The sequence below is a fragment of the Sander lucioperca genome, chromosome 19 (assembly GCF_008315115.2).
Source record: "Sander lucioperca isolate FBNREF2018 chromosome 19, SLUC_FBN_1.2, whole genome shotgun sequence".
Lineage (NCBI taxonomy): Eukaryota > Metazoa > Chordata > Actinopteri > Perciformes > Percidae > Sander > Sander lucioperca.
The window spans coordinates 11569687-11595494 of NC_050191.1; the positions used below are offsets into that span (position 1 = coordinate 11569687).

The window sequence follows — 25808 nt, forward strand, 5'->3', positions numbered from 1 at the left end:
ACCTGTAGGGGGAACCGAAGCAGGAAAAGTTACCTAGTGTTGCTTTAAGCCCCTAAATGTTACTAACATTAAAGCCGGTCTTATTAGAAATTCTTTGCTAACATGTTATATTGCTCTATCAATAAGACTTCAGACAATCCTCTTCAAAAAGAGCTATTACTAGTTTTGCATGCAAGCTTTCCAAGTTAGTTAAAAAGCAAACTAGATGTGAATCATGAATGAAATGCTAACAGTGTCACTCCACACACTAAGCTAAATATGGTACACACAGTGTTTGGATAAGTTAACATATCTACTGACTTTTATGAACAGAACAAAAGTTAATGTTTGTCTCAGATGTATGCCTTATTTCTTTCCAAATCTGACCTGTTGAAGTTTATAGAGCCTGTGTAAAATGCATCCACTATAAGGGAACTGTAACCAGTTAGTAACATAACACTGACAGCTTTTACATTCTTTATTATTAAAAGTTCTACCAACATAGTAAAATAACTTATACATCTGGCCATCAAATTACACATTTGCTTTACAGTCGCCTCTAAAGCAACAGCTTTGGGAAATTATGGTATTCCTGAAATGCTAGAAGCTAAACTCCCTCCTTTTTCAAAATAATTTCCACAGGAAATGACATTTAAAAAATTGCCCCTTAAAAATCATTGCTATGTATATATTTTTTAAAAGAACAAAAATGAAAATCCTCGGCATATAATGAATTATTATTGCACAATAAGCGTTTTAAAATAGTGGCAACCCTCTCAACTCATTGATTTCGGACACAATTATTGATACTTTAATTTAAGGACCATGTTTTTTTTTTAACAAACACCATTGCAGCTTTTATTTTAGAACTGAAAAAATAATCATGACTCATGTTTGGACTGGATCTGGATTGTTAACGTGATGGGTTCTGGGTAAATTCAAGTCCCCTGCCATAGCTGGTGGCGTCTTTAAGGCTTGACCATCGCTGGCCTCGCTGAGTCCTGAGGGGTCTCCTGCTTCACATGCAGGTCCAGTCCGGGGCCGGTGTGAGAGTTCTGGAGAGCATCGGGTGGAGAGTGACCATATGCATCACCATGTGACGGATGGGAAGGGACGCCTTGAGGCAGGTGCATTGGTGGGCTGGTGTGGTCACGCGGTCCTGGGTAACGCATTTCAGGAGGGACGGGGGGACGTGGTCCCATAGGTCCACGGACACCTGGTCAGAATAATTGAAAGGGGAAATATTCCTTTATTTAGCACATCAAAATTATTTGTACACTGTAACCAATCCATTAAATAAAAAATGTGCAAGGAAGACAACCCAAAGGGGCTTATAAAGTGTCTTCCTTTAACATAGAGTATGATTACAGTTTAATATGAAAATAAATGTATATGTACAGTAGACAGGCTCAAAAACATCAGTATGTACGGGGTCTGCAGTGGTACGTACTGTTTTCAGGAAATAGCTATAGCCTTGCACTCGCAACAAAAGCTTCTACGCCAGTAAAATGAACACAGATAGATAGATAGATAGATAGATCTATCATCATCAGTCATAGTCTAAAACTTAATACTTTGGAAGAACAAGGCATTAATCACTTTACTCACACTCAAAACCAGCACATCCTGTTAGTGTGCCCTACACTTTTAGGGGTCCAGGCCCAGTACATACCAACATAACACTCAAACATAACACATCATCGGCACAAACTGATGATGTGTGGAAAATAAAAACAAAGGGCAGAATGTACCATGTGGCGGAGGCATCGGTCCAAAGTGATGAGGTGGAGGGGGACGGAAGTGTGGTGGTGGGGGACCCCGAGGATCAATGACATGTCCAGGGCCTGGCCTGGGGTGAAACGCATGTCCGTTGGCGGGACGAGGTCCAAACTCTCCTCCCATTGGTCCAGGAAGCGGCATACCTGGGTGCCCGTTGGCTGGTAGTGGAGGCCCGTGATGATGAGGATGACCATGAAGACCTGGGGGGAGGTGGTAGAGGCCAGGTCGTGGAGGTCTGTAAGGCCCAGGAGGTGGCAGGCGGCCGTGGGGTCCAGGGGGGAGGAGCTGCTCATGGGGTCCAGGACCGAGGGGAGGTCCTTGGACCATGGAGCCTGGTGAGTCCCTGATTGGAGACGCAAGGAAGGATCCAGGTCCCTGAAAAAGACAGACGAGAGTTGTGTGCTTTTTAAATGCAGTCACGTGAACTTTACTTGGTCCTGTAAGTGAGTACATATGGACTACAATTTTAGTCATGCAGTGAAAACATCCAAAACCCACACAATTTACAAAAAGTGCATTTAGCCAGGGCTCAAATCGCATGACAAGTAACCTCGCACCATGATTATTTGGATGAAAAACCACACCACTTGCACACAAAAACCTCTGACACACTGGATGAAAAGAATCTCTGCTTCTCTCAGTTCTGTGAGAACAGGTGAAACCACACACTCAGTCCCAAAAGTTAGGTCAGCCCCAGTGAAGCAAAATGCCTTCAATCTCTGCCCAAATCCAGCTTTAGGGAAGAGGGTGGCGTGCTTGCATACGCCTTCACACCTGTACTGGCCAGCCTCTATACTCACTGGCTCTGGGCTGTCTGTGGAGGCCTCAGCCTGTGCCTCTGCTTTTATCTGTGGATCTACTGCTTGTGTCTGTTTCAGAGCAAGGACACACACAACGTAACAGACATGTAGGTAGGAGCTCTAGGCCTTCAGATGGAATGAGGGAAGGTAACGTGTACAAATGAGTCTGATCTGATTAGAAAAAGACTTACCGATCCATCCATGTTCGCAGGTGATGAGCTGCGGGGGCCCATCATGTCTGAAAGAGGAGAAACAGCACAGTGTTGGAAGAAAGTTAAAAGCAAAGGGGAAATATTTAAAATGCAGAGACTGCAGACGACATACCCATCCCAGGGATGTGTTTGTTTTCAGGGTAACGGCCATGTGGGTCTGACGGAGGTCGAGGACCTGAGGGGAGAAGACAAGAAGATGCAATGATGAATGAAATCCTTCAAGACTCTGCCTGTGGCACTTTTTCCACACTAAGAAACAGTCAAAGAGGAAACAAATTGTTAAAGGGCAAAGATTGGCCATCTCTACTCCATGAGGACAACAGTCAGAGGAACAAAGCATTCTGGATGACTTTAAAGCCCCTGAAAACTTTCAAATTGGTTGCAAATTAAATTATATGTAATTTGTGACTTAATAAGCCACAATCAAAGATAAAATTTGGAGAAAAAAAAAACATCCTTCTGTATTTTTTATTCAGAGTTTAACAAAAACATTCAGTTAAGCTGCTTCATCAGGACTGTTTGGGTTTACTGATTGAGAAAATGTGTTTTTAGGGACTTCAACAACACAAAAAATACTGCACAAAAGGAAATTACTAAAAGAAATAAAACAAAAGCAGGAAAAAGGGAGTTGAAGACAGATGTACCAGCATGTAACACACACTGGTAAGAAATAAGAGCAAGAACTCAAGAAGGGGAAAGATCTGAAAAGAATAATCAAGTCAGGTGTGTAAGAGGAGAAAGATATAAGGACAAAATGTTGCAGAGGAGGGATGACGTCCGACTGTGGCGAGGAACAAAGAAGGTGAAGTAAACCACTGGGACTCACCATACGGGTCAATTCTTCGCCCCACTGGGGCAGAAGGAGGGCGCCTGGGACCCTCTATCATTATTGGAGGGGATGGTGCACCCCCACTCACAGGAGAGGGCCCATATGAATCACCTGTTATGATCAAACCATCCATTTACCAAAGTAAAGAAACAGCTGACAAGTCACTACAATATATGCAAAGGCCAGGTCCTCGTTCCAGGCTCTCTGAGGGTCAAGTACAGTGAAATGCAGGGTTTCTCCCAGAAAAGTTGTTTAGCCCGGTGGCAAGAGTCTTTTTTTGCGACGAGGGCCCAGTTGGGGCCAGTCACAGACTGATGGCAGCATTAATGTAGGGCCCAATAGTTTCTGTGATAACAGAATCACTGACAGAATCGCAAAGTTTTAAAAAGCTATGAGAGAGATTCCATAGGGCCCTACATTAAGTCAGTGCTAAACTAACTGGAGAATCAAAAATATGACGAAGTTTCCAACCGAGCCGCCCCACTGTAACTGTAGTTTAAAAAAACGTCTTAAAAATACATTACAAAATAATTCCCAGTGGCTTATGCCAGGTGGGGGGCAATTTACAGGGTTTCTGCAGGTTTCGCCAAGTCAAATTTAAGACATTTTAAGATCTTTGAAAGACCATTATGAATGAAATGTAAGACCTATTTAACGACATTAAAGTACAACGAAATGCAGAGTCACAAAAGTACTTGCCAAGTAAATAAACTTATTCAAATTGAATAAAAGCGACACAGAGTAATAATAATCTGTACATATACAGCAAATTATATTTGGACTATCGAAAGAAAGAACTACAACACCACGGAATTAAAAAAAAAGCTTTTCAATGAACATTAGAGATAACGTTACATTGATGTAGGAAAATTAAGACCTGTTTAAAATGATTTAAGACCTAGAACACAATACTTCAGCTAATTTAAGACTTTGTAAGGCCTAAAATATTGATTTTGAAATTTTAGACTTTCTTACACCCCGCAGAAACCCTGACTAATAGGCCTGGTGGGCCACCAGGCTTGCAATACACTGGGGGAAACCCTGAAATGAGACATCCTCCTTCTCATTTACATGCAGGGTTTTATTAGAAAACAGCATCCTCTTCTCAAAGCTCTGAAGGATGAGACCTGACCTAATGGAAATACAACAGCAGGAAAGGTTGTGCGGCCTGTTTACCTTGTCGAGGGCCTGCAGGTTGCCCAGAGTTCGGTCTGAAGAGAGGAGCGCGGCGCTCATTAAGCTGGGAGGTAAGTACAGCCAGCCTGTTCATGGGTAAAAGAACAAACAAAAACCTTTGATTAGATGCAAATAAGCTCCATAGGTAGGCTGACATCATCAAGTTGCTCCTTTTGACCAAACAACAGTCCAGAACGAAACCATACTTCATTTACAATGATGTAGCAAATCCTCACATTTGAGCAGCTGGAGCCAGTGAATGTCATGAAAAATGACTAAAAACAAATTATAAAAATAATTTTCTGTTGATCAATCGAATGGTTTAAAACTATTATTACTTCTAGCCAGGATAGCTCAGTCGGTAGAGCGGGCGCACATATACAGAGGTTTATGCCTCGACGCAGAAGGTCCAGGGTTTGCATGTCTTCCCCCTCTCTCTCCCCCTTTCATTGCTTTCCTATCATTAAAGACGGAAATGCCCAAAAAATAATCTTAAAAAAGAAAAGAAAAACTATTATTACTTTGCCAACACTTACTTTTCACGGAGCTTTGAGGATTCAAGCTTCTCTTGGTTCAGAGCTCGCTCTGCATTACGAGCATTTACCTGGAAACATCATGGAGAATTAGTGTGCAACTGGAATAATAACGCCTCAGCTTATTATCAATCTTAAATGGGCTTAAACATCCATTTATAGCATATTGGCATTTTGTGCAGCGTACCCAGTTTGAGTGAGTTTTGTTTTCCTGTTCTTTAACCTAAAACAGAAAGAAAGAAGGAAAGATATTCGGTCAGGTTTCAGTAAGATTTCTCTCTGTACTTGCCCATTTAAAAATGAATACCTACCTGCTCTTTATAGACTTCCTCGGTCTTCTTCATCTGCTCCTCCATTTCATTAATGCGTCGCCGTAAGACTTTAACCTGCTCCTCGGCCTCCACAGCTTTTCCTCCCACCTCAGACAGCTGACTCTCTTTGCTGCGTCGCTCCAACTCTTCCTTAGTTAATTTCCTGTGAAGCCACAGAAACACCCCTCTTCAAACAACCGCAACACGCGGTTCCTACACATCTTTTTTTTAATTCAAAGACGCCTGCTTTTATTCATGAGATGCTTGACTGGATTATGCTACAACAGCATAGCTTATTCACATTCATCATTATGAAAATCTACAGCGTGTAACAGCAGCTAATAAATAAATAAAAAAAAAAAAATGCTGATTGACTGTCACGGCTTTACTTACTGCTGCAAAGCATTTTCCTTCTGCTGGTACATTTCAACCATGATTTCGTTTTTCTGCTGGAGGATCTTGAGCTGGTTTTCAACATGGCTCTTATCGCTTTTAAGGGTTGCAATTGCATGCTCCAGCTCCTGGTGTTGTTCTGTTGCAATATACAATTGTAGGTTTAGAGAGGCGGGAAGAAAGTCATATACAACAGCGACACATTTATGGATTTTTTTCTTTCCAAAATCACTTGAAAAGAAACATGACCGACATACCTTCCAGTGACTTCCTCGTCTTTTCTTCATTCAGCAGTTTAGTCATGAAGCGATCACGCTCTTCTTCGACCACAGTGAGAGTGGTCTGGACCTGGAAACAAACCAAGTACATTAAAACATTTTAAAGCAGGTTAACAATTAGAAATATTTGCTGTAACATTTTATCTTCCACTCATAACTACGGTGAGCTTTAATAGTTATTTTGACATCTTACCCGTGAAACATCCATCATCTGTTTGATCCTGTTCTTTATAGCTGTCTTCTTGTCTGAAAAAGACACTGAAAGGCCAGTAACCACTTAGTATGAAGCTGAAGACATCATCATTTATATTGTAACAACAAATACACTACCGGTCAAAAGTTTGGGGTCACTTAGAAATTTCCATTCCATTCCATTATAGACAGAATACCAGCTGAGATCAGTTGCATTGTTTTTTTAACCAGGGCAGCAGTTTTCAGATTACATTATGTGTTTACATAATTGCAAAAGGGTTCTCCGATGTTTTCTCAGTTAGCCTTTTAAAATGATATCAGATTAGTAAACAGAATGTGCCTTTGGAACATCGGATGAATGGTTGCTGATAATGGGCAATGTAGATATTGCATTAAAGATCAGCCACTTCTTTCTACAACAGTCGAGAACCCTTTTGCAATTATGTAAGCACATAATGTAATCTGAAAACTGCTGCCCTGGTTAAAAAAAAAAACAATGGAACTGATCTCAGCTGGTATTCTGTCTGTAATGGAGTGGAATGGAAATTTCTAAGTGACCCCAAACTTTTGACCGGTAGTGTATGTGGAGGTTTAAAAACCTCTGAATCTCTTTGCAAGTGCATTATTGTTTTTACTTAAGTAGTAAACAGAGATGGACTAACCAGGTGCTACTTCACCATTGGCTAAAACTTTGGTGTCACCTTTTTGTAAATCACAAGCGTCTAGATCTGCCAGAAGTTCGGACAGCACCTATCAGGAAACATTTGTGCGTGGGGTAAGTTGATGCAAGTTGAGGACCAATATGTACAGCGGATAACCACAAGAAATACAGTAGTCACAGCTGTTTAAAAATAAATAAATCCTGACCTCCACATTGTGATCTTTGAGCACCACAGAGTCCTCCAGCTCTTTCTGGGACTTCTGATAGACTTTAATCTGCTCGTTCAGATCCTTGTGTTTGTCCTCCCAGCTCTTAATGGTTGCCTTAAGCTGTAAAAATAAAAATAACAAGTCAGTAGAGTACCTCAGGAAAACAGTCTTTATCTAAAATGATCCCATTTTAATTAACTCTAACTAAATCTGATTTAAATACCCATCAATTTAGACCTGTCATGTAAGACAACAGTCTTACCGTTTTATTTTCTTCCTTTAGTGCTGAATAATCTTTCTCAAGACATTTGTGCTGAACTTTGCGGGCATCTTCACGAATCTTGGCCTCGTCCAGGAGAACAGTAGTCTATGGCAAACACACGCAGTTGATTAGAGAAGCTGAAACCACAAGCTTCATATGATTTTGCAATGTGCAGAAGATTACGTGTACCTTAGCGAGGGCGTCCTGAATACTTTTCCTGCTGAGCTGTAGCTTCTGGTTTGACTTCTCCAATTTCTCAATCTGTTAAAGGGAACCGTTAAGCATCATGAATCTGAGACGACAGCTTAAAAAAAAAAAAATAAGAGGAAGGAAAAAATAAACAATTACCCTGGTGCCATTTTGAAGAGAGTTTGCCTTCTCGTCTTCAAGTAGTTTTGCATATTTGTTCTTTTCCTCAGCCATGTGTTCATTCCGTGTTTCTGCCTCCAAAACTTTACTCTGCAAAAAGGTTAATGAGAAATGTCACTGATAGTCCTTACTTGCTGTCTAAATGATACACAACACCCATAAGCCATAGAGCAGGTACACTCTCCCCCCACCCCCCAACACTCGACACAGTACAACAAGTACACAGTACGTTATACACAAAGACAGAAGTATCCATGGTTCCTTAGTGCTTACCTCCAGGTTTTGCATCCTTTTCATTGTAGAACTAACTGTTTCTTTTGACTGTTTTTCATTTTCTTTTAGGTGTTCAGTCTTCAAAACAGAAGAAAAAAGTTCCAGAAATAAAATAACTTATTTTTGTAATTTTATTTTTTTAAAGTAGCTCATAGATGTGAGATCACATTTTATTTGTTGCTCACCTGTTTCTGGAGTTCCGACATTTTGGTGAGAGCATCGTTCTTTTCTTTTTTGAGCACCAGAATTTGCTCTGTCAGCTTTTTTTCATCCACTGTAATCACAAACGTGAAACAAAAAGTAGAAAATCAGTTAGATGTTACACCTCTGCATTTTGTAATGTAAAAAAAAAAAAAAAAAGTACAAACTTACCGAGGTATTCTCTTTTCTTTACCTAAAATTTTTCAGAAAAGCAATAAGTAAAGATCAGTTTGATATCTGAACAACACAGTTTGGAATAATTGTCAAAGCAGATTCATCATGTGCATGTAGTAATGTAGCTCTATCAAAGCGTGTGTAAATGACCAGCAGTGATCCAGAAAAAAAAAAAAGTAAATTTCAGGACATTTCAAGATATTTCGATGCAGTGTGGATCTTCGGAGACAAAACCTAATTTATTCTCATCTTTTTTGATGTTGGTAAAACTCAACACATAACTGGAGCAAATATGAGAGCAGCAATATCACAAAACATACCGCCAACACAGTCCTCCAGAAGAAGAGGGTGAAGGTGACTACTCCAACCAAAGCAGTGATGACAACAGCTTGCCAAGGACAACCAAACAAAGTTTCTCCTGGCTTCCACTCTTCTGGCAGTAATGAAATCACCTGATGGCACACAAACACAACCACAATATGGAGGAATGATCAGGGGCACGATCAGGCATAATAATAATAAAAAAAAGCTGGTTAAACATAAATCTTGAGGATAAGAGGTCTATGTCTCAATAAATGAGAGGGGAAATACCCTTGTTACATTTCTTACTGTCTTTCAAATGTGAATAATATTATGACAAGACTAAAAATAGAGACAGAAGGCAAGTCAATATTTGTCAAAGCACAGCGAGACCCTCAGCAAGCCTACAGTAGGTTGAGCCTTAAAGTAACTTCCAATATTTACATATTAGACTGAGACACTGTATTCATTAACCAAAATGTTGAAAGGATCTGAAGAAAATTAGTGATCTGTTACTCTATTCACACCACTGAGAAGAAAGCTTATCAAGATATCAGGGCATTACCATACAATAATAATAAAACCAAGCAGTGTCCTAATGCAACAACCAAATATTATTGGACCAATAAGGAATTTGTACTATTTATTATTGAGAGCAATATAAAGGGTTGCTCTTACAGTGCTTCATTCACCTGCTACTTCCAAATCCAGACACATACAATTTACAACTAAAAGCCAAGTGTGGTTCATTTTACAGTTAAATCAATCACTAGCCAACGTATTTATGAACAGTGTTAGTAGTCAAAACGGAGCATAATTTTACCCCTTTATTAACGTCTAGTTATACAAAGAAGAACTCTGCATATTGCTCCAACCACAAAGAGACCTTTGAACTGAGCATTTGACAGAAATTTTGTTTGTTGCAGCAGAACAACAGGAACACCATACATAAATGCAGATAAGTAAAGAAAGTAACAGAAATAAATAACAAGAGGTAACGTTACATAAATTGAAAGAAGAACCTATAAACTATGCAGAGCATTTGGAGACAGATGACGTGATTAAATGAGTGATGGGATTAATAGCAGCAGCATAGACATAATAGGGAAAAGTAGAATACAATATACCAAAAGTATGACGAGGTAGAGCAATATATGAAAGACCCATATCTAAGTTAAAGATAAACTGCATCAGTTTTGGTAAGTAAATTCAGGAGTCAATGTGCATTAGCCATAGGCTCATTAACACGTCAGCAGGCCATGGTAGCATAATCAATACTTGACACAGGAGACAAACTAAACCCATATGTTCACTTACATGTTGCAGCTCCTTTAGAAAAAGCATGTAAACCTGATCCGGCTCCATTACAGGTCTAGGTTTCGTTAAAGTATCACTCTCCATGCTAGTCTTTGAAACAATAACGGAACTAGCACAAGAAATGGTATGCTATGCTAGTTTGACAGATATTAGCTTGCCAGCACGTCAACGTTATCTATCTTCAAAGCTGGGCTAGATGTGCAAATATGGATTAAAATTAAAGTACAAAAAGCGATTAGGAACCTAAATTAATTTGACAGCATAGAGTCCATCTTAGTGCTGTCTTCTATGATAATTATCTGGCCATTTATGTCAAAATAAGGCCCGCCGGTTGTGCTAGTAGCCAGCTCAGCACCGGCTGTGTTGAACTTCAGCCTACACCGCAACAGTCAACAAGACAGGGGGGAGGGCCATGGGACGTTCAGGAAAAATAGGACATTTGATGTTTCCCCCTGACATTTTCGACCGCACATGAAAGAAGCTTCATTCAGGGAAAAGACAAGAGACGGCAGGGACAGTGCTTTGTGCTGGATCTTGTGCAGGAAACAGTCAGCTGTTGTAGAAACTCCTGGTCAGATATTGTAAGTGCTTGTGTTTCGTTTTTTACCTTCGTATTGTTTTTTGTTTTTTTTGTGATCAACTTTTTTTATTGGCACCTTCAGACATACAAAACAAATCTTGTGACAGCGACAGAGGCAGTGAGGTTTAACGGACTAATTACTGCACAAATACCAGACCACAACGTCATTATTTAGCTTTTTTTTCTTTTTCTTTTCTTTTTTTTAATCAAATCATATTGTTTCCTCGTTGCTCGGTAGCAACGGTGGATGGGAACAACTGGTTTAGGTGATGGTTGAAGGTGCAGACTCAGAGTAAAGAGACAATGTATTAAAAAATGAAAAATACTGTGTATACAGTAGGTTACAATTCTTAGACTCACCTCAATAGTCCACTCTGCAATTTTACTCTTCATCATCGAAAGGATGCAGCCCATGTAAACAATCCCAGTTGAAAATAATCCCACTTCTTCTTTTTCTTCTTCGTCGTCCTGAATTTCAGACACTAGTTCCATGGGGTCCAAAGATCCTAGTAACAAAATGTACCTGTTAGTCAGTTTATGTGTTACGGACAGACAAAGTGAAAAATCTTCCATTACAGCTTGTCATCACATGCATTCAAAATAGGTAAAGTATCTTGTGATTACCAAACAATTCTCCCCAAACCAGGTGAATCAAAGACAGAACCAAACAAGACTCATCTATGAACATAATACAATTCCAGTTCAGTGGACTGATTTGCTGACCCCAAGAATTAACCTTCAAACCTAATTGTGCTATATTTTATTGTAACCCAAGTCCAAAGTGCTAAAAACAGGTTTACATGTTCTGATTATGACACAAATAGTGAATGAATGGGAATAGGAATCTCAAATCTAAGGCGAGGGCCTGGATAAAGCGTAAAAAGTACTCTTAAATTCTAAAGAAACACCTCCACAATGGAAGCCAAGTAAGCAACTATTGTTTCTAGGTTTGAGCAACTTGCATGCTAGGGAAAACATTTTTTTTTATAGACACAAAACTGATCAATTAACTTAAAAAAATGAAGGATTAATTCATTATGTCTTAAAGATGACCAACCTGAGGGTGGGTGCTCAACCTCGACACCAAGGCCCACATCTAAGGGATTTTCCAGGGTGGCTTGAGGGACCTTCTGCATCTCGTCTGATGCACTGAAGCTCAGCTGATTGTCTTTGTTTTTATTTTTATTAAAGTGTCCGCCATCCTCGTCCTCACTGACGTGCGGTCCACTGTGCACCTCATCCAAAACTATCTGCTCTTCTTTAGTCTCTGCTGGCCTTTCCTCATGATCGGTTACTGTTAGGTTGTCATCACTCTCGGTCTCAGGAATGCTGTCAACCTTGTCTTCTTCAACAATGTGGGGCGTGTCATCTTTTACATTTAATTTGTGTTCATCTACAACAAAAATATTGAAAAAAAAACAATGAGAGATTAGTCAAGGAGGTTTCACAGGTTTGTCCAAACAGTTCTGGATAGAAAGAAATTGTAGTCCTGGTAGGAGATTTTAGTTTTTTCTGTAAGGTGTGGACTTGTGTGCTAAAAACTCGGGTTTCCACCAAACATATTTGACAACAGGTGTGGTCTATGGCTTTGTTAAGAGTGTGATATTTGCTTAGTAGGATGTCAGTGGCCCAATCCCAAAGTGAGCCCTGAGGACTAAGGACTAAAGACTCACAGACTTAATTGATCTCAAGTGCTAAGTGAGTGAGTGTGTGAGGCCACATCAGGCTCAGATAGGTATAAATGGGATTGGGACAGCACTTCACGAGATCACGTTACCTTGGTGATGTTTAATAACAAAGATGTTGCTGACACTTGCCGGTTTGGGAATTTTCATTTTAAGTTTGTTGCTTTCCACACGGCCAAGGCACTGGAGACAGCTGCCTGATTCCAAATTTTTTCAAACTCGTTTTACAAGCTGGACAACAGGCTGGTCTGTTCCGTGGTCATGTGTCGTGCTGTTGTTTACCTTTGTAATTTCCGGATTTCCCTATGGTCTCCGCGGTAAACGTCATAACGCTTTGAACTGTGGGTAATTCCCTTTGGTGAAGTCTGCATCAATGCAGACTCACGGAAAGGGCTTGTTAAGTGTGTACTCAAACCCTCACGCCCTTTGAAATTCGACATTGGGACAACCCTAAGCCCTTACGAATTTCGCGAGGACGCGCACCAAAGTCCGTGAGTCTGTGAGTCCAGACTTTGGGATTGGGCCAGTGTGACTCTCTTTAATGGAAGAGAAAACATTGAAATGTAAGGTGAACAGAGTTAGGGCGGATACCATCATCCACTGTAGCGAAACTATTTTAAATCTGTATATGAGCTCTACACTATGATATCTTGGCAATTACAGAAAAAAGGACAAATGTGGTTGTTCAATGTTGAAATGGGGCCCTGTTCACACTTTGTACTAAAATGCATCTTTGGTGATGCAGGTGAGAAGTCAGCAAAAGCACACTGAGGATACAGCTGGATCAAATAGCTCATACTAGCTACCAAACTGAGAGTCCAGTTATTCGACTTTGCAGAGTCCACACAGGGCATGAAAAATCCTGCAAGCTCAGTACAGTTGGTTGGATTATGAAAAACAACCAGGACAAGAGTTCCAAAGTTAAAAAGGGTGAGGTAGCAATCATCTTCTCTAGCTGTATGGCAAAGCATGAATATGTTTTTGTTCTTTTTCAGCAGTAGCTGCAATTCTCTGTCAATTCTCAGGGAAGTGAAATTCTATCGCAAATGGTCACTTGAGACAAATTCTAGCGATAGGTGTTAACTGCAATCGCCTTGTAACTGGATGAAGACACAATCTGGATATACATGTGGAAACAAGATACTTGTATGAACGGTGCCTGAAAGGATAATTCCGAGCTGCATATCTGCTGTGCCACAGTATCAAACTCTGCGTTCACTTTATCTGTGGATCATAAGATGATGCAGTTTACCGTACTTGTGTGTGAAAGGCCTAAATCAGAGATTAAAACAGAATATGCAATGGTAAAACCTGACTAATAAATCCTACAACCCTACACCAGATACTCAAATTAAAATAATAAAAAACAAACCTACCTTGGTCAATATCTGATGCTTTTTCTACTGCCAAAGGCGTGCTGTCACTGGCTGTTGAATACTTCTGCCGTAGGCTGAATGCGAGCTCCTGGAAGTCATCCAGTATTTCAGCCTCCTCATCCAAACTACTCGTGTCCATATGTTGGTCATAACTGTGCTTTGTGTCTCGGCTATCCAGCATCTTCTCAATCTGATCCAGGATGGTGTTCTCAGAGGCTTCCAGGATGCCCTCCAGTGCACTTTCCACATCTTGCGTGGTACCTGTGCTTGAGAGACGGGTAGCCTGCAATTCTGTGTCCAAGTCAGAGAACATGGCCTCCACTTTGAAGAGATTCCTGAGCCCCAGAAGCTTTTGGATCCGCTCCATGTTCTCCTCTGTGAAGTGGTCTCTTAGCAGAGTCAGTCTCATCACGCTGTCACTGTATTCTGGCTCTGGAGTTGACACAGTGGGCAGAGCTGTTTCAGGTGAGGGTTCGTCAGAGTCTGTTTTGTCCGATTGTGAGAAAGAAAGTGCATTTTCATCTTCAAGTGCATTTTCATCTTCAAGTAATTCTTCTTTCTCGTCCTCTATCTCTTTCTCTTCTTCATCTTTCCAATCTTCTGTAAGCTGTTCCTCAATAATCTCCCGTTCCTCCACAGATAATTCTGGTTGACTGTTATTACTCTCTAAATCATTCTTTAAATGGTCATTTATATGATTAGGTAGGCTGTCATCTACCATCTTTTCATGATCTTTCACATCTAAATTATTTGATTGCATCTCTTCAGTGAATGAGTCCGGATGCGTTTCAGTTTCGGTATCAGCTAATTCTTGATCCGTCCCTGTTTCAGTTTCGGTATCGGCTAATTCTTGATCCGTCCCTGTTATGTTTTCTTTCAATTCATTATCTAAATCCTCACTGTGCTCCATTGCATCACTACTGTTATTATCATTAATGACCTCTAAATCTTTGGACCCTTCCTCCTCTTCCTCTTCCTGCTCAAATTGTTCATCTGTTGTTTTAATAACAGAGTTTTGAGCCTCCGGAAAGGCAGAAGTTTCATCTTGTGATACCGGATCCACTGATATTGCACTTGCTTCGGTTTGATGGTGTATCGGCTCATCCGTTGGTTTTAAAGTTTCCTCCCAAGCGGTCTCAGGTCCGATCACTTCTCCCTCACTCTCATCATCATCATCATCATCATCATCATCATCATTATCATCATCATCATCATCATCATCATCATCATCATCATCATACAAGGCAGGCTCTATGTTCTCCGGCTCTTTTGGTAATTCTACGGATAGTGGTTCTTCTTCTACGGCTTTCTTTCCTTCCTCAAAACTCGGAGGGTTTTTTGAAGCAGCTTCTTCTTCTACCTCATCCTCGTCATCCTCGTCTTCCTCTGAACTCAAATCTTGTGCTGTCCTCTCTCCCCCGGAGACAACTGAAAAGACAGCATCTCCAAATGATGTCAACATGTTCTTCTCCTCTGCAGCCTTATCATCGTGTGTTGATGGAGGACTTTCTTGCTTTTTGAGGGAATCAGAGAAAGACAGCAATGGAGTTTCTGCTGCTTTAACATTAATGTCTTCTGCCGGATGATTCTCCACATATTCGCTTTCCTCCTCTTCATATGGGGTAACGTTCTTTGTGAATTCGTCATCGCTGGTGACCGCATCAAAAGTTGTTCCAAGGGTAGTTTTTAACACAGGGATTTGCACTCCTTCAGAAATCGAGACCGGTTCGTTTTCTGGAACAACATCATTGTTGCCCTCCACTGCGTTTTTCTCAACTTCAGCGTCCTCTGCAGCTCTTTCAGTAGCATCAGGTGTAGCTGCTGTATCGGTCTCTACTTCTTTTGTAGAAGGTGATTCAGTTGCCACGTCAAGTTCTTTACCTGAACTTGACGCACTTTCATCATCTGGGACTTTATCAAGCTCCTCAGAGGTATAATGATGCTCAGTTTGTTTTTCACTGTCCGTTGCCTCGTCTGCTGATGGCTGCGTTTCTTTCTGCATGCCCTCTGCCACTTGGATTTGGTCAGATGTTCCCTTATTTTCACCATCATTCTTCTCCAGTGAAGAGTCTAACAGTAAATCTACGTCATAATTGTCAAACTTATCAAATCCAGTGTCGAAACAGACAAAATCTGTTTCCTGAAAAGAAGTCAATAAATGAATATTAAATACAATTATGCATAATGTTATGTTGATAGTTCCAAAGTTCCATTGTATTTTTAATTGAATTTGGACGTGTCTAATTAATTTAGTAAGTCAGCAACATATTTTCATACCTCTGCTGGAACTTCAATTTCTTTGTCCGTATAAAGGTGGTTAACTGCAAGAATGTCATTTGGGAAATAGCCAAAGTGACTTCCAACCTATTGAAAAATACAAAAAGAGAACATGTTGAGGAGTATAACTAGATAGTAAAACCTAGATGTTCTCCACTTCTGATTAAATATTAACCAGAGTATACGTACACTTCCGGCCCACATGTCAGTCCTTCTGCCTGACAGTTTGTAGTATACATAGATAGTTTCAGATTTTTTGACCGACAGGAACCGACAGTCTGGTCCAGAGAAATCTTTTATAGCTTTTCCCCGACACAGAAGCACTGTGAAAGAAATACATAAATAATTAGAATTGTTTTAAAAAGGTAAGCGGCGTTATCAATGTTATTTTTCACGTAGCGCTCTTGCAAAGAATGCAAAATGTTGGCATACTCTTTTCCAAGAGGCATACAGACAAAAAGCAATTATACATTCTTTTTTTTAATCCACTCATAATACCAAATGTCTATAACTAATGATTATTTTTTATTATCAATTACTCTGTCTGTTATTTTCTCGCCTTTGGTTAATGGAGAAAAAAATGCTTATTACAAAGTACAAGTTAACAAATTAAAATGTCTTTGAATTGTTTTGTTCATCCAACAGTCCCAAAACCCAAAGATACATGGTTTATTGATAGAAGAAAAACACAATCAGCCACATAACCACATTTTGAAAGCTGGAACCAATTAATTTGGGGCATTGTTCTGGCTTAAAAAATATTTACAACTGATTTATTGTTTATCAAAATGAATGCCAAGTTCTTTTCTGTCACTCTATTTCTTGTTTTGGCTCTACAATGTTGTATTTTCACAAAACATGCAACACAAAATTAGACAAAAACTGACTGAACTGAAAGGTATGGCAAATAAGCAAAGAGTTTAGATCTGCATTGTCTGTATGACATGCCACTGTCATGGTTATAGTCGACTTTAGCCTCAGACGTTGGTTTAAAACATTCAAGCAGAGTACCTGATCATATTATGCCTTTCTTTGTTTTATGTTAATGTGTCTAATCTTTACTGTTTTATTACTCAAAACTAGCTTCTCCTTTTGATAAGTCGCCAATAAAACAAGGTCTTATTACCTACACCAGCCTTTTTGTTGTTGTTGTTGTTGTTGTTGTGGTATTTTCAGGTTAACATTTTCTATAACAGCAACAACAACAACAGCTGCTATAACGGTCCCTGAGGCTTGTATATGATGGCGTACATCTAGTTAGCAATGCAAACTGGGATATAAAGACAACCTGGGTTAACATAACGTTAATTTAAATTCTTATTTCACCTAAAGCTAACGCTAAATTTAAATAGTTTGCTGGTTAAACTACACAATCTAGAGTAACGTTAGTCTGTGTTTATAACATTAGCTAAGGAGAGAAGTACGACCAATGCCTATGTGACTTAACAATAGAGTTAGCCAACATTAGCAGAGATTTTGCCCAAAGCCGGCCGGTGGCTAATTAGCTAGCTGCTAACATTAGCCACCACTAACCACCAAGCTGGGCAGGCCGGAGCTGCCAGGCAACCGGCCAACACTACGGGCTACGTCTGAACAAAACACCCCCCCGCGATAATACCAACAGTTAAGATTAGCATGCGCTGATTTCAACAAGCAGCAGACGTCTGCACAGCATCGGAACTACTACAGGTGGTTATCCAGGTCACAAATATCGACTGGCAACAGGTCTGGAGATAAGGCGTAGTTTATGGCTAGCTGTAACGTTAGTATCGGGATGTGGGAAGATGCATCCCTGAAGTCCTGATGAGCTAGTAGTTACAACAATCAAACTTACTGCTGCACTCCTCATCTGCGCATCTCTTAAAGTCGGAGAACCTTTTTTCCAAGGCTGCAGTTGAAATAAAATTAAATAAAAGTAATAAAAGGCCCTGTCGGTAGAAGTGTTTTGCTGCCATGCTGGCACTTTCTGTGGACTGGCTTAACTCTGCTGCTGGAGCATGAAGCACTGCGAGCTGAAGGAGCCGACACGTCAGCAGATCAGATCCGGCTGGGTGTAGGCACGGATAGGTTTACAGGATATAAGGTTTGGATTTGGCTGCTTCATGTGACTGTGGGAAACAACCTCAAACAGATGCAGTGGAAGTAGAGAAATCAGCCTCATCATTGTGCAGTTGCTTCTGGAATCATCCAATAGGCCTAGCTAAATCAGCAAAGACATCTACAATATGCACAAAAAGATTCAAGAGATTGAAAGTACTCAGAGGATTATGACCGGTGTATTTTAATTTCACATAATCTTCCCCAGAGGCCTCTTTAATCAAATATAGTGTAGACCTATAACCAGCAAAATACAATAAAGAGAAAAAAGGCAGTTACCTTCCAAGTTTGTTAATAGTGATAAATGGGCGTAGTGCAAACAGAAAAACATAACAAACCTGTAATCAATATGGATAAGAAAAATCTTTAAAAAATATCTTATTGCCAACTATTCTGTTTCAACACAAATTACCTTTTTTTATTTTGTATTATCATGTCATTAACAGCCATCGATAACAAAACATCTGATCCATTCAATTTGTGATGATCCATTTATTGTTGGCTCACAGCATTTCTATAGATAGATAGATAGATAAAGTATTCTGTAATGCCAATGGGAAATTGCTGCGTTAGCCAGTTTACACATAAAACCAAAAACAAACAGCATGACACTCAGAGAGGTAAATAAGAAATAACATTATGAAACATAAATAACTAAATTTTGGCAATTGCAAATACCGATGTGGAAAGCAGAAATTACGGCCTTTGCTTAAACATCCCTTCAGCTCATGTTAGGCATGGATGTATTAAGGGAATTTTTTTTTTTTTTACTTTATTATACAATAGTATACAAACAATTAAGGCACAATGTGTGTTTGTACATTTGTCAAAAACACGTTTACAGCTTTGAGGTAATATATACAAAAAAACATAAATAAAGAAAATAAGATACTAGGGGTCTTTTTAGTCCAGTAGGGAATGTAAGTCCAACAAATAAGAGTCTCTTGGCGTTTTCCTTCGTCATGTATTGTAGAGATGTAGCAAAAAGCTTAAGCTTGTTCTTCCAACCGTTGATGTGGGTTTTGACCTTTAAATACTTGCACCTATGAATAAAATGTTTACAATGCTCAATCAAGTTATTTATCAAAAATTCTAGATTCTTATCCTTTAAAAATATTCCAGCTTTAATTGACATTTCGTTTAATGGGTGTAGCAGTATATCTTTAGATTGAAGCCAGCATTGAAAAGACAGCCACAAGTCATTAATCGGTTCACACTGAAAGAAAATATGTTCAACCGTCTCAATATCGCTCTCACAGGAGTTACTTTCCCAATTCAATTTTATATATAGGAAGTGATTCGATGGATACATATCATTTTATATTTTAAATGTCACTTCTTTGGCTTTTGGTGAGAGAGGATAGGATAAGGATTGTTTCCTAATCTTTCGTGCCTCTTCACCACTATAGTCTCGGAGAATATATTTTCTTTTTAGTTGAAAGGGATAATATTTTCTACATAGTACATTCCTAACAAACTTGTTAGTGTACTGTTTGCTGTTCAAACTGACACCATCAACACAAAGAGGCATCATCTTTGACATAACATTTGCATGAACCAAAAGTTGTTGAGTCATTGATTTAAAGGGAATTGGAATGGCTTTTATCACTTTAGTGTATTCTCTAAACGAACAATGAAGACTACATTTGTCACAGAATTCTGTATGGTTTAAAAATTCACCAGATCCATCCATTAATTGAGACACAGTCCAAATTCCTTTTTCATTAAGGGAATGTTAGGTTGGTAGAAGAAAGAAAAAAACAGAAGAAAAAAGCAAGCGAAGAAGAAGCTCTTTGCTCCGCCTTTTCCGGCCACAGTAGCCAATAAGCGTGTAGCTTTTCTCTCTACTTCCTCAGCTACTTGTACTGGTGGGTGGATAGTTACAACATGTGGAAGTCATATTAATCGACAATACAAGACACCGCATCATATTAATTTATCAAAAATAACAGCAGAGATTCAAACAATGAATAAGTAACGTTACTGTACTTTGGATTTGAATGCACCGATGCAGGTTAGCTTAGTTGTTAATTTAGCATTGGCACGTTGTTTACCTTCAGAAACATGGGAACAGAATGGTAACGGTACTGCTCAGCAGGTAGGGACTGAGCCAGCTTTGTTTTACAAGAGAATAAGCTTGCCTCTTCTGACTAAAGAGATCTCACCTTTATATACTTATTTACGTTGTTGGTGGTGATGTTTATTAAAACCTATGCTGACGAGAAAGCTAAACAGCTAGGTGATTTAACCTCAAATTACATAACATATATTCTCATACAACTGTAGAATAAAGTTAAGTGAAGTCTAAAAGATCAAATAACAAAACTAGCACTGGTGTATATGTTCATCTGTAATGACTAACGTTACCTGTCTACTATCACACCTTAATTACATAGCAGTTAGCGCCAGAGCTGAAACGATTAGTTGATAGACTGGAAATTAATCAACAGTAATTTTATAATCCTATAATTGTTTAAATCATCAAGCAAAAATGCCAATGCATGTTCCCGCTTTTTGCATGTGAGACATTGCTGCTTTTACATGTCTTACATTATAATAAAAATGAATACATTTGGGATTTAGATTGTTGGTCAGACCAAAAAAAAGCAATTTGATATTGTGATAGCCATTTTTCAGTTTTCTGATGTTTTGTAGGACAAACAGTTCATTGGGGAATCCAGAAAATAATCAGAAGATTAATCAATAGTTACAATAATCATTTAGACATGACTTATGACACTAAGCAATCTTTATGTCTTGTAAGGAAGTTGCTTGCTGACACAATTTTTTGTCTCCCTCCAGGTGGACGTCATACACTGAGCGTCAGCGCAAGAGATAAAAGGCAGCTGCCATATTTGAGTTTAACTGCTGTGCTGATTATGGATGATTTGCAAAGAGAGCTTCTTGAAGACTTGGATGATGACAGTGATTCCTCGGACGGCAACTCTTCAAAAGGATCGAAAAAATCAAAGCTCCCTCTGGTTAATCCCATGTGTGCAGGTAAGTTGTTGTGTTTCCAATATAGACTCCAATAGACCTACACTAATACATCTTCCGGGTTGATATATCGGCCAATATTAACTTTTTGTATATGTATCGGGGTATATGCTGACTTGATAAATAACAGAACGTTAAAGATAAGTTAGAGGTAATTCAGAAACAATGTCTCATTACATAAATTGTTACCAGAAACTGAAAAATCTTCCACAATGTAGTGCAATTAAGTTACAATTTATAGAATCTTTATGGAAAATGTTTCTGTTATGTGTTGATGTAAAACAATTACAATTGGTTAATGTGTCATTATGTCATATTTTTTACACTCTCGAATATAAATATTGGTATAAACCTCTAAAATCCAGTATCTGACTGTCGAGCTGTAGAACCTTATAATTGTTTATGACACATACATGCATGTCATCAAATAATAATAAATAATAATAATTAATCTTAAGAGACTCCAAAGGAAACTGGGTTTCACCAGAGTACCAGAGTCTGTCTGGAGCAGATCAGAGAAGCCCTGCTGCATCACAGATGGCAAGAGGCAGCAGAATATATGGCATGTTACCCACAAATGTTAGAAGACCCAACCAATGGCACAGGTCAGCCATATAAGGAGGTAGGTTTGGTTTTGTCCGCATTAGTATGTTTTTGTGTCATGCAGACAGTGCCCAGCCAAGGACATAAATTACAACACATAATTCTAAAGTACAGCATGAACAGACAACAGTTTGACTCCTCTCCCTAGTTTCCACAACAGCCCAGTTTCTAAAAACACAACTTTCAACATTCTTTTACAGTCATCCAAACAAAATTGGCAAATAGTGCAAACATTTAAACAGTGTATTCATAAATAAAGTATCAGTTATCGTTCTTGATATTGACATTTTCTTTGCAATTTCCACCCCAGCTTATTTGGAGAATCAGCACCGAGATCCTTCACCATCACCCCAACTCAAAGATGGAGGACTACAACAACATCTATGAACGAATGAAACACTCAGGAGTTAGACATTACCTGATGGTATGTTAGCTGGTTGACCTGACTACACAGTGCACAGTGGTTTTGTTTTTTTACATTACTGAAAGACATTTGAGACTTGTTCCTCTGCGTGTATAGATCTGTCTGGAACATTCATTCCACCTGCTGCTTATTGGTCACATCGAGGATGCAAAGCATCAGCTGTCTGTTGCTGAAAGTTGGAGGCATGGGAAGGAGTCAGCAGCTCAGTACCAGAGGATTAAACTGATCCACGCCTACAGGAGTTTACTGGATTATATCATCTGGTGTGACAAAAAGTTCACACGCTCCAATACTGGTAAGGTGATAAGTTTAACACCCAAAGCATCTATTATTTACTGGTCTCAGTTACACAGACATGCTGCAAGCTCTTGTGTGATGTCACACTGCCACCTACAGGTCAGAGCCAGTAACTACTCAGGTAGAAAAAGGAGATAAAGAGGTGATTACGTTGTAGGAGGGAAACATATTTGTGTGTACAATCTTTCCAACGAATGCCATCTGGTGCAATTTTCATGTTTTAAAAATGTCTTTATTGTTTGCGTAAACTGTTCCTACTGTTTCAGAGTATCCCGACTCTGGTGACAACCAAGACATGCACAACTATTTCAGACAGGCCTCTGTGAATCTGAAGGAGATTTTGAAAAATCCTGGCGTCTGGGATCCCTTCATACTGAGTTACGTTGAGGTAAGAACTTATTCCCAACATCCCGATGTAACTTCAGAAATATATATTTTAATATTACAGGATGAGACAGAATTAATCGGCAACAATCTTAATAATCGATTAATAGCTTGTCATTTTATTAAGAAAAAATGTCAAAACTTCACAGCCCTTGAATAGCCCTACTATGCATTTTTGATACCATCAGTCTGCTTCATGCTCTTGATTTAAGAAATAAACTTTTGTCTTGTTCTTGTCAGGTTTACTATCCTTCAATTTCAGGCCCAGTTCAAGTGAAATGTCCCTACTTCTTGTGTAACTGTTTTATTTTGGCAGATGCTGGAGTTCTATGAGGATCACGAGGAGGCTTTGAAAGTCCTTAATGATTACGCATATGACAGCACTTTTCCACCCAATCCCAACGCGCATGTGTACCTGTACCAGTACTTAAAGAGGCACGATACTTCAGAGAGGAAACTGATGAAAGTATTGAAGGTATAACTGTACATTTAAAGCACTGTATTTATACTGATTTATACTGATATTATAAAGAGATATATGAAACTGTAATGATCCCTGTGAAACAGTGTACAAGTTACGATATTAACTTAGTTAAACTAGAACTTGTTAGATTTACAGTTCAGCACACAGAAATACACCATGTCTAATGCATCCTCATAACTTTACTTCCCTATACTGTAGATCCTCCATGTACTAGTCCCAAGCCATGAGTTGATGTTGGAGTACAGCTCCCTCCTGCTTCAGTCAGGTAAAAGCAGATTTGATCTTAAATTAAATGTCTGACCACATAATTATACACAGAATTAAAATGGAATCAAATTCATGAGAAGAAAAGTTGAATTTAAGTTATTTTTTTACCAAAGTGATGCCTAACTGGAAACATTATGAAGCTTATTGTTTTGATATAAGACTATTTTTTATAGGGTTTTGGAAAAGATGTCTTAATTTGACTAGTTTTTAATTAAAACATGTTCCCCTTTGTTATAGCCATGTCTCCGAATGATGATTTATCTGTTTTCCGTAATATCCATTATTGATTTGTTTTCTAGAGAAAAGAAGTGACATCCAGAAAGCTTTAGGAGTCGTTATGGAAATGTTGGACTTCGCCTGCTGGAGGAGCAACCTGGATGTATGGGAGCGTTTGAAGTCCATTATTCAAAAACTACAGTTACAGTATGTATCAAAGTGTTCAGAAAACTGGAAGCTCTATTTTTGATTGAACTTTACAGAGAGTGCAGGTTACCTTCTATACGATACTTATTGTTGCTGAAGCCAGCGGTTCTGTATATTTCTGTCTCAAAACAGAGAAGACTGGAAGGATGTTGTCTCTGGACAAATGGCTGCAAGAAAAGACTGGTGGCCTGCGCTGCACTTCACAAGCTTCCACGCCAGTAAAGACTCTGAGGAGAACCCAGAGCTCATGAAAGTGAAGGCACCACTGACAAAAATCCTTTGCCCGGGTAAGTAGGCGTACATGTGCATAAGCTGACTTCTGGAAGTATTGTTAACTGTTAACTTGTTAACTTTAACTTGTTGTTAGTGTTAACATTACTGTAGACGTTATGTCTATCCTGAATGTTACCTGTAATTATAGAGGCAAAGACTTTCAGACACAATGTTGGAGTTTGTGCTAACAGTATTTATTTTCAGTGTTTGATTCTGAGATCTGACCACAGTTATAGACTGAGACACGTGTTAATGAAGCACATGGACATCAATATCCTGTTAAAGCCTCAATTTATAGTATAGGACTTATGATTTTAGTGCAAGTGGTGACTGCTAGTGGTAAAATCAAAAAAGGCCCTGTAGCAGTGCATCTGAATAATTTGAAAGCCCTATAAATCACTTACATATTCCACACATAGAGAGAAAAAAGATGTAAAATTAGCAAGCCCTAACTTTTTGCAGGAAACTTGACTTTGCATTTTGAGATAGAAGTTGGCATTTAATGTTTTAAGGAAACCCTGAAGTTATGTGTAAAAAGAACACTCCATGTTTCTCATGTGCACTGGGAACTATTTTAAATGACAAGATGTTCTTAGCAAATACTTTACCAATGACATGTGGTTCATTATCTATCTATAAGTTGGTGATTTAATCAGCTTTTCCTTAAGAGAAAACAGGAATGCCTTGGTTTGGGAAAATATGGATTTGTTAATGATGTAGTGAGTAGTAACCGGGGCTAATAGCAGCATCCGTTCTCTGTAGCACCACTGTGGGCACTCAGTTAGTCTAAAAACGGTTGCATTCAAAATAAAAATGACTGCAGATCTTTATGTATCAATGTCTTTCTTCTTACAGACCTAATGCTCAAGTACACAGCCTCACAGGTAACCAGCGGAGAGTGAAGTTGAGAGAAGAACTCAAAGAGAAAATCAAATTGTGTCTTCGCAATTCACAATCAAGAACAGAGCTGAGATGCTGTCAGGCTAAACAACTGAAAACCCCCGGCAAAGGCGTCCTGATGAAGAGCACGTTTTTTTTTGTTTTTTTTTTACATGAAGTTTATTTCGACAACATTTATTTTGTGTGAAAAAATATATGTTTTTAATAGGTTCACTGACAAAAATGAACCTCCATATTTTGTTGTTCCTTCGGACCCTATCTTACACCCGGCGCAGCGCAAAGCCCGACGCAAGTGTCTTTGCTAGTTTAACACCGACGCAGTTGTCAATTTCCCGCCCAGCGCCCATGTCGTTTAAATAGCAAATACACCTGCGCCCATCTGTGCGCCCATGGGCGTGCTGGTCATACAGGGAGGTGTGTTCAGGTGCATTCTTGGTGTATCGCTATCTTGAGGCAGCGGAAAGTGATCGCGCCATTGACCAACAAAACCCTG

General features: G+C 39.2%; 2 protein-coding genes across 11 annotated transcripts; one reads left to right on the forward strand and one right to left on the reverse strand.

The window, feature by feature from the left end:
* Positions 1 to 442: 442 nt before the first annotated feature.
* Positions 443 to 18225, reverse strand: mia3 (MIA SH3 domain ER export factor 3). 9 transcript variants are annotated; one of them, XM_035995504.1, is made up of 29 exons: positions 18001 to 18225; positions 16356 to 16489; positions 16167 to 16253; positions 14751 to 16029; positions 13890 to 14711; positions 11886 to 12221; positions 11189 to 11334; positions 8952 to 9083; positions 8629 to 8650; positions 8442 to 8530; positions 8257 to 8334; positions 7963 to 8073; positions 7804 to 7875; positions 7615 to 7719; positions 7350 to 7472; positions 7145 to 7232; positions 6484 to 6548; positions 6270 to 6360; positions 6013 to 6151; positions 5620 to 5782; positions 5496 to 5531; positions 5312 to 5379; positions 4776 to 4861; positions 3597 to 3710; positions 2883 to 2945; positions 2750 to 2796; positions 2559 to 2627; positions 1731 to 2133; positions 443 to 1195 (listed from the first exon to the last, which is right to left on the reverse strand). In XM_035995504.1, the coding sequence occupies exons 1-29, from the start codon at positions 18119 to 18121 to the stop codon at positions 948 to 950; spliced, it is 5337 nt and encodes a 1778-aa protein (XP_035851397.1). In that variant the 5' UTR covers positions 18122 to 18225; the 3' UTR covers positions 443 to 947. The 9 variants fall into 9 exon arrangements, with proteins under 9 accessions (XP_035851397.1, XP_035851395.1, XP_035851396.1 ...); XM_035995502.1 differs by having other exon boundaries at positions 13890 to 14691; positions 14731 to 16029; XM_035995503.1 differs by having other exon boundaries at positions 13890 to 14673; positions 14713 to 16029.
* Positions 10718 to 25408, forward strand: taf1a (TATA box binding protein (TBP)-associated factor, RNA polymerase I, A). Of its 2 annotated transcripts, none has more exons than XM_035995541.1 (11): positions 10718 to 10829; positions 21066 to 21263; positions 21719 to 21882; positions 22174 to 22287; positions 22384 to 22582; positions 22851 to 22972; positions 23285 to 23443; positions 23651 to 23717; positions 24019 to 24142; positions 24275 to 24429; positions 25271 to 25408. In XM_035995541.1, the coding sequence occupies exons 2-11, from the start codon at positions 21143 to 21145 to the stop codon at positions 25315 to 25317; spliced, it is 1272 nt and encodes a 423-aa protein (XP_035851434.1). In that variant the 5' UTR covers positions 10718 to 10829; positions 21066 to 21142; the 3' UTR covers positions 25318 to 25408. The 2 variants fall into 2 exon arrangements, with proteins under 2 accessions (XP_035851434.1, XP_031178410.1); XM_031322550.2 differs by lacking the exon at positions 10718 to 10829 and adding an exon at positions 20118 to 20361.
* Positions 25409 to 25808: the final 400 nt, after the last annotated feature.

What these genes read in the sequence shown, in the direction of transcription:
- mia3 (XM_031322450.2), bottom strand. Translation starts at nt 18,121, where the DNA reads ATGGCAGCAAAACACTTCTACCGACAGGGCCTTTTATTACTTTTATTT. An exon ending in AAATTGAAGTTCCAGCAGAG is followed by an intron (nt 16,030 to 16,166) that starts GTATGAAAATAT and finishes ACTTCTTTTCAG; the next exon opens with GAAACAGATTTTGTCTGTTT. An exon ending in AAGGAAAATGCTTTGCAGCA is followed by an intron (nt 5,783 to 6,012) that starts GTAAGTAAAGCC and finishes GTGGCTTCACAG; the next exon opens with GAAATTAACTAAGGAAGAGT.
- taf1a (XM_035995541.1), top strand. Translation starts at nt 21,143, where the DNA reads ATGGATGATTTGCAAAGAGAGCTTCTTGAAGACTTGGATGATGACAGT. An exon ending in GTTCACACGCTCCAATACTG is followed by an intron (nt 22,583 to 22,850) that starts GTAAGGTGATAA and finishes CTACTGTTTCAG; the next exon opens with AGTATCCCGACTCTGGTGAC. An exon ending in ATTCAAAAACTACAGTTACA is followed by an intron (nt 24,143 to 24,274) that starts GTATGTATCAAA and finishes GTCTCAAAACAG; the next exon opens with AGAAGACTGGAAGGATGTTG.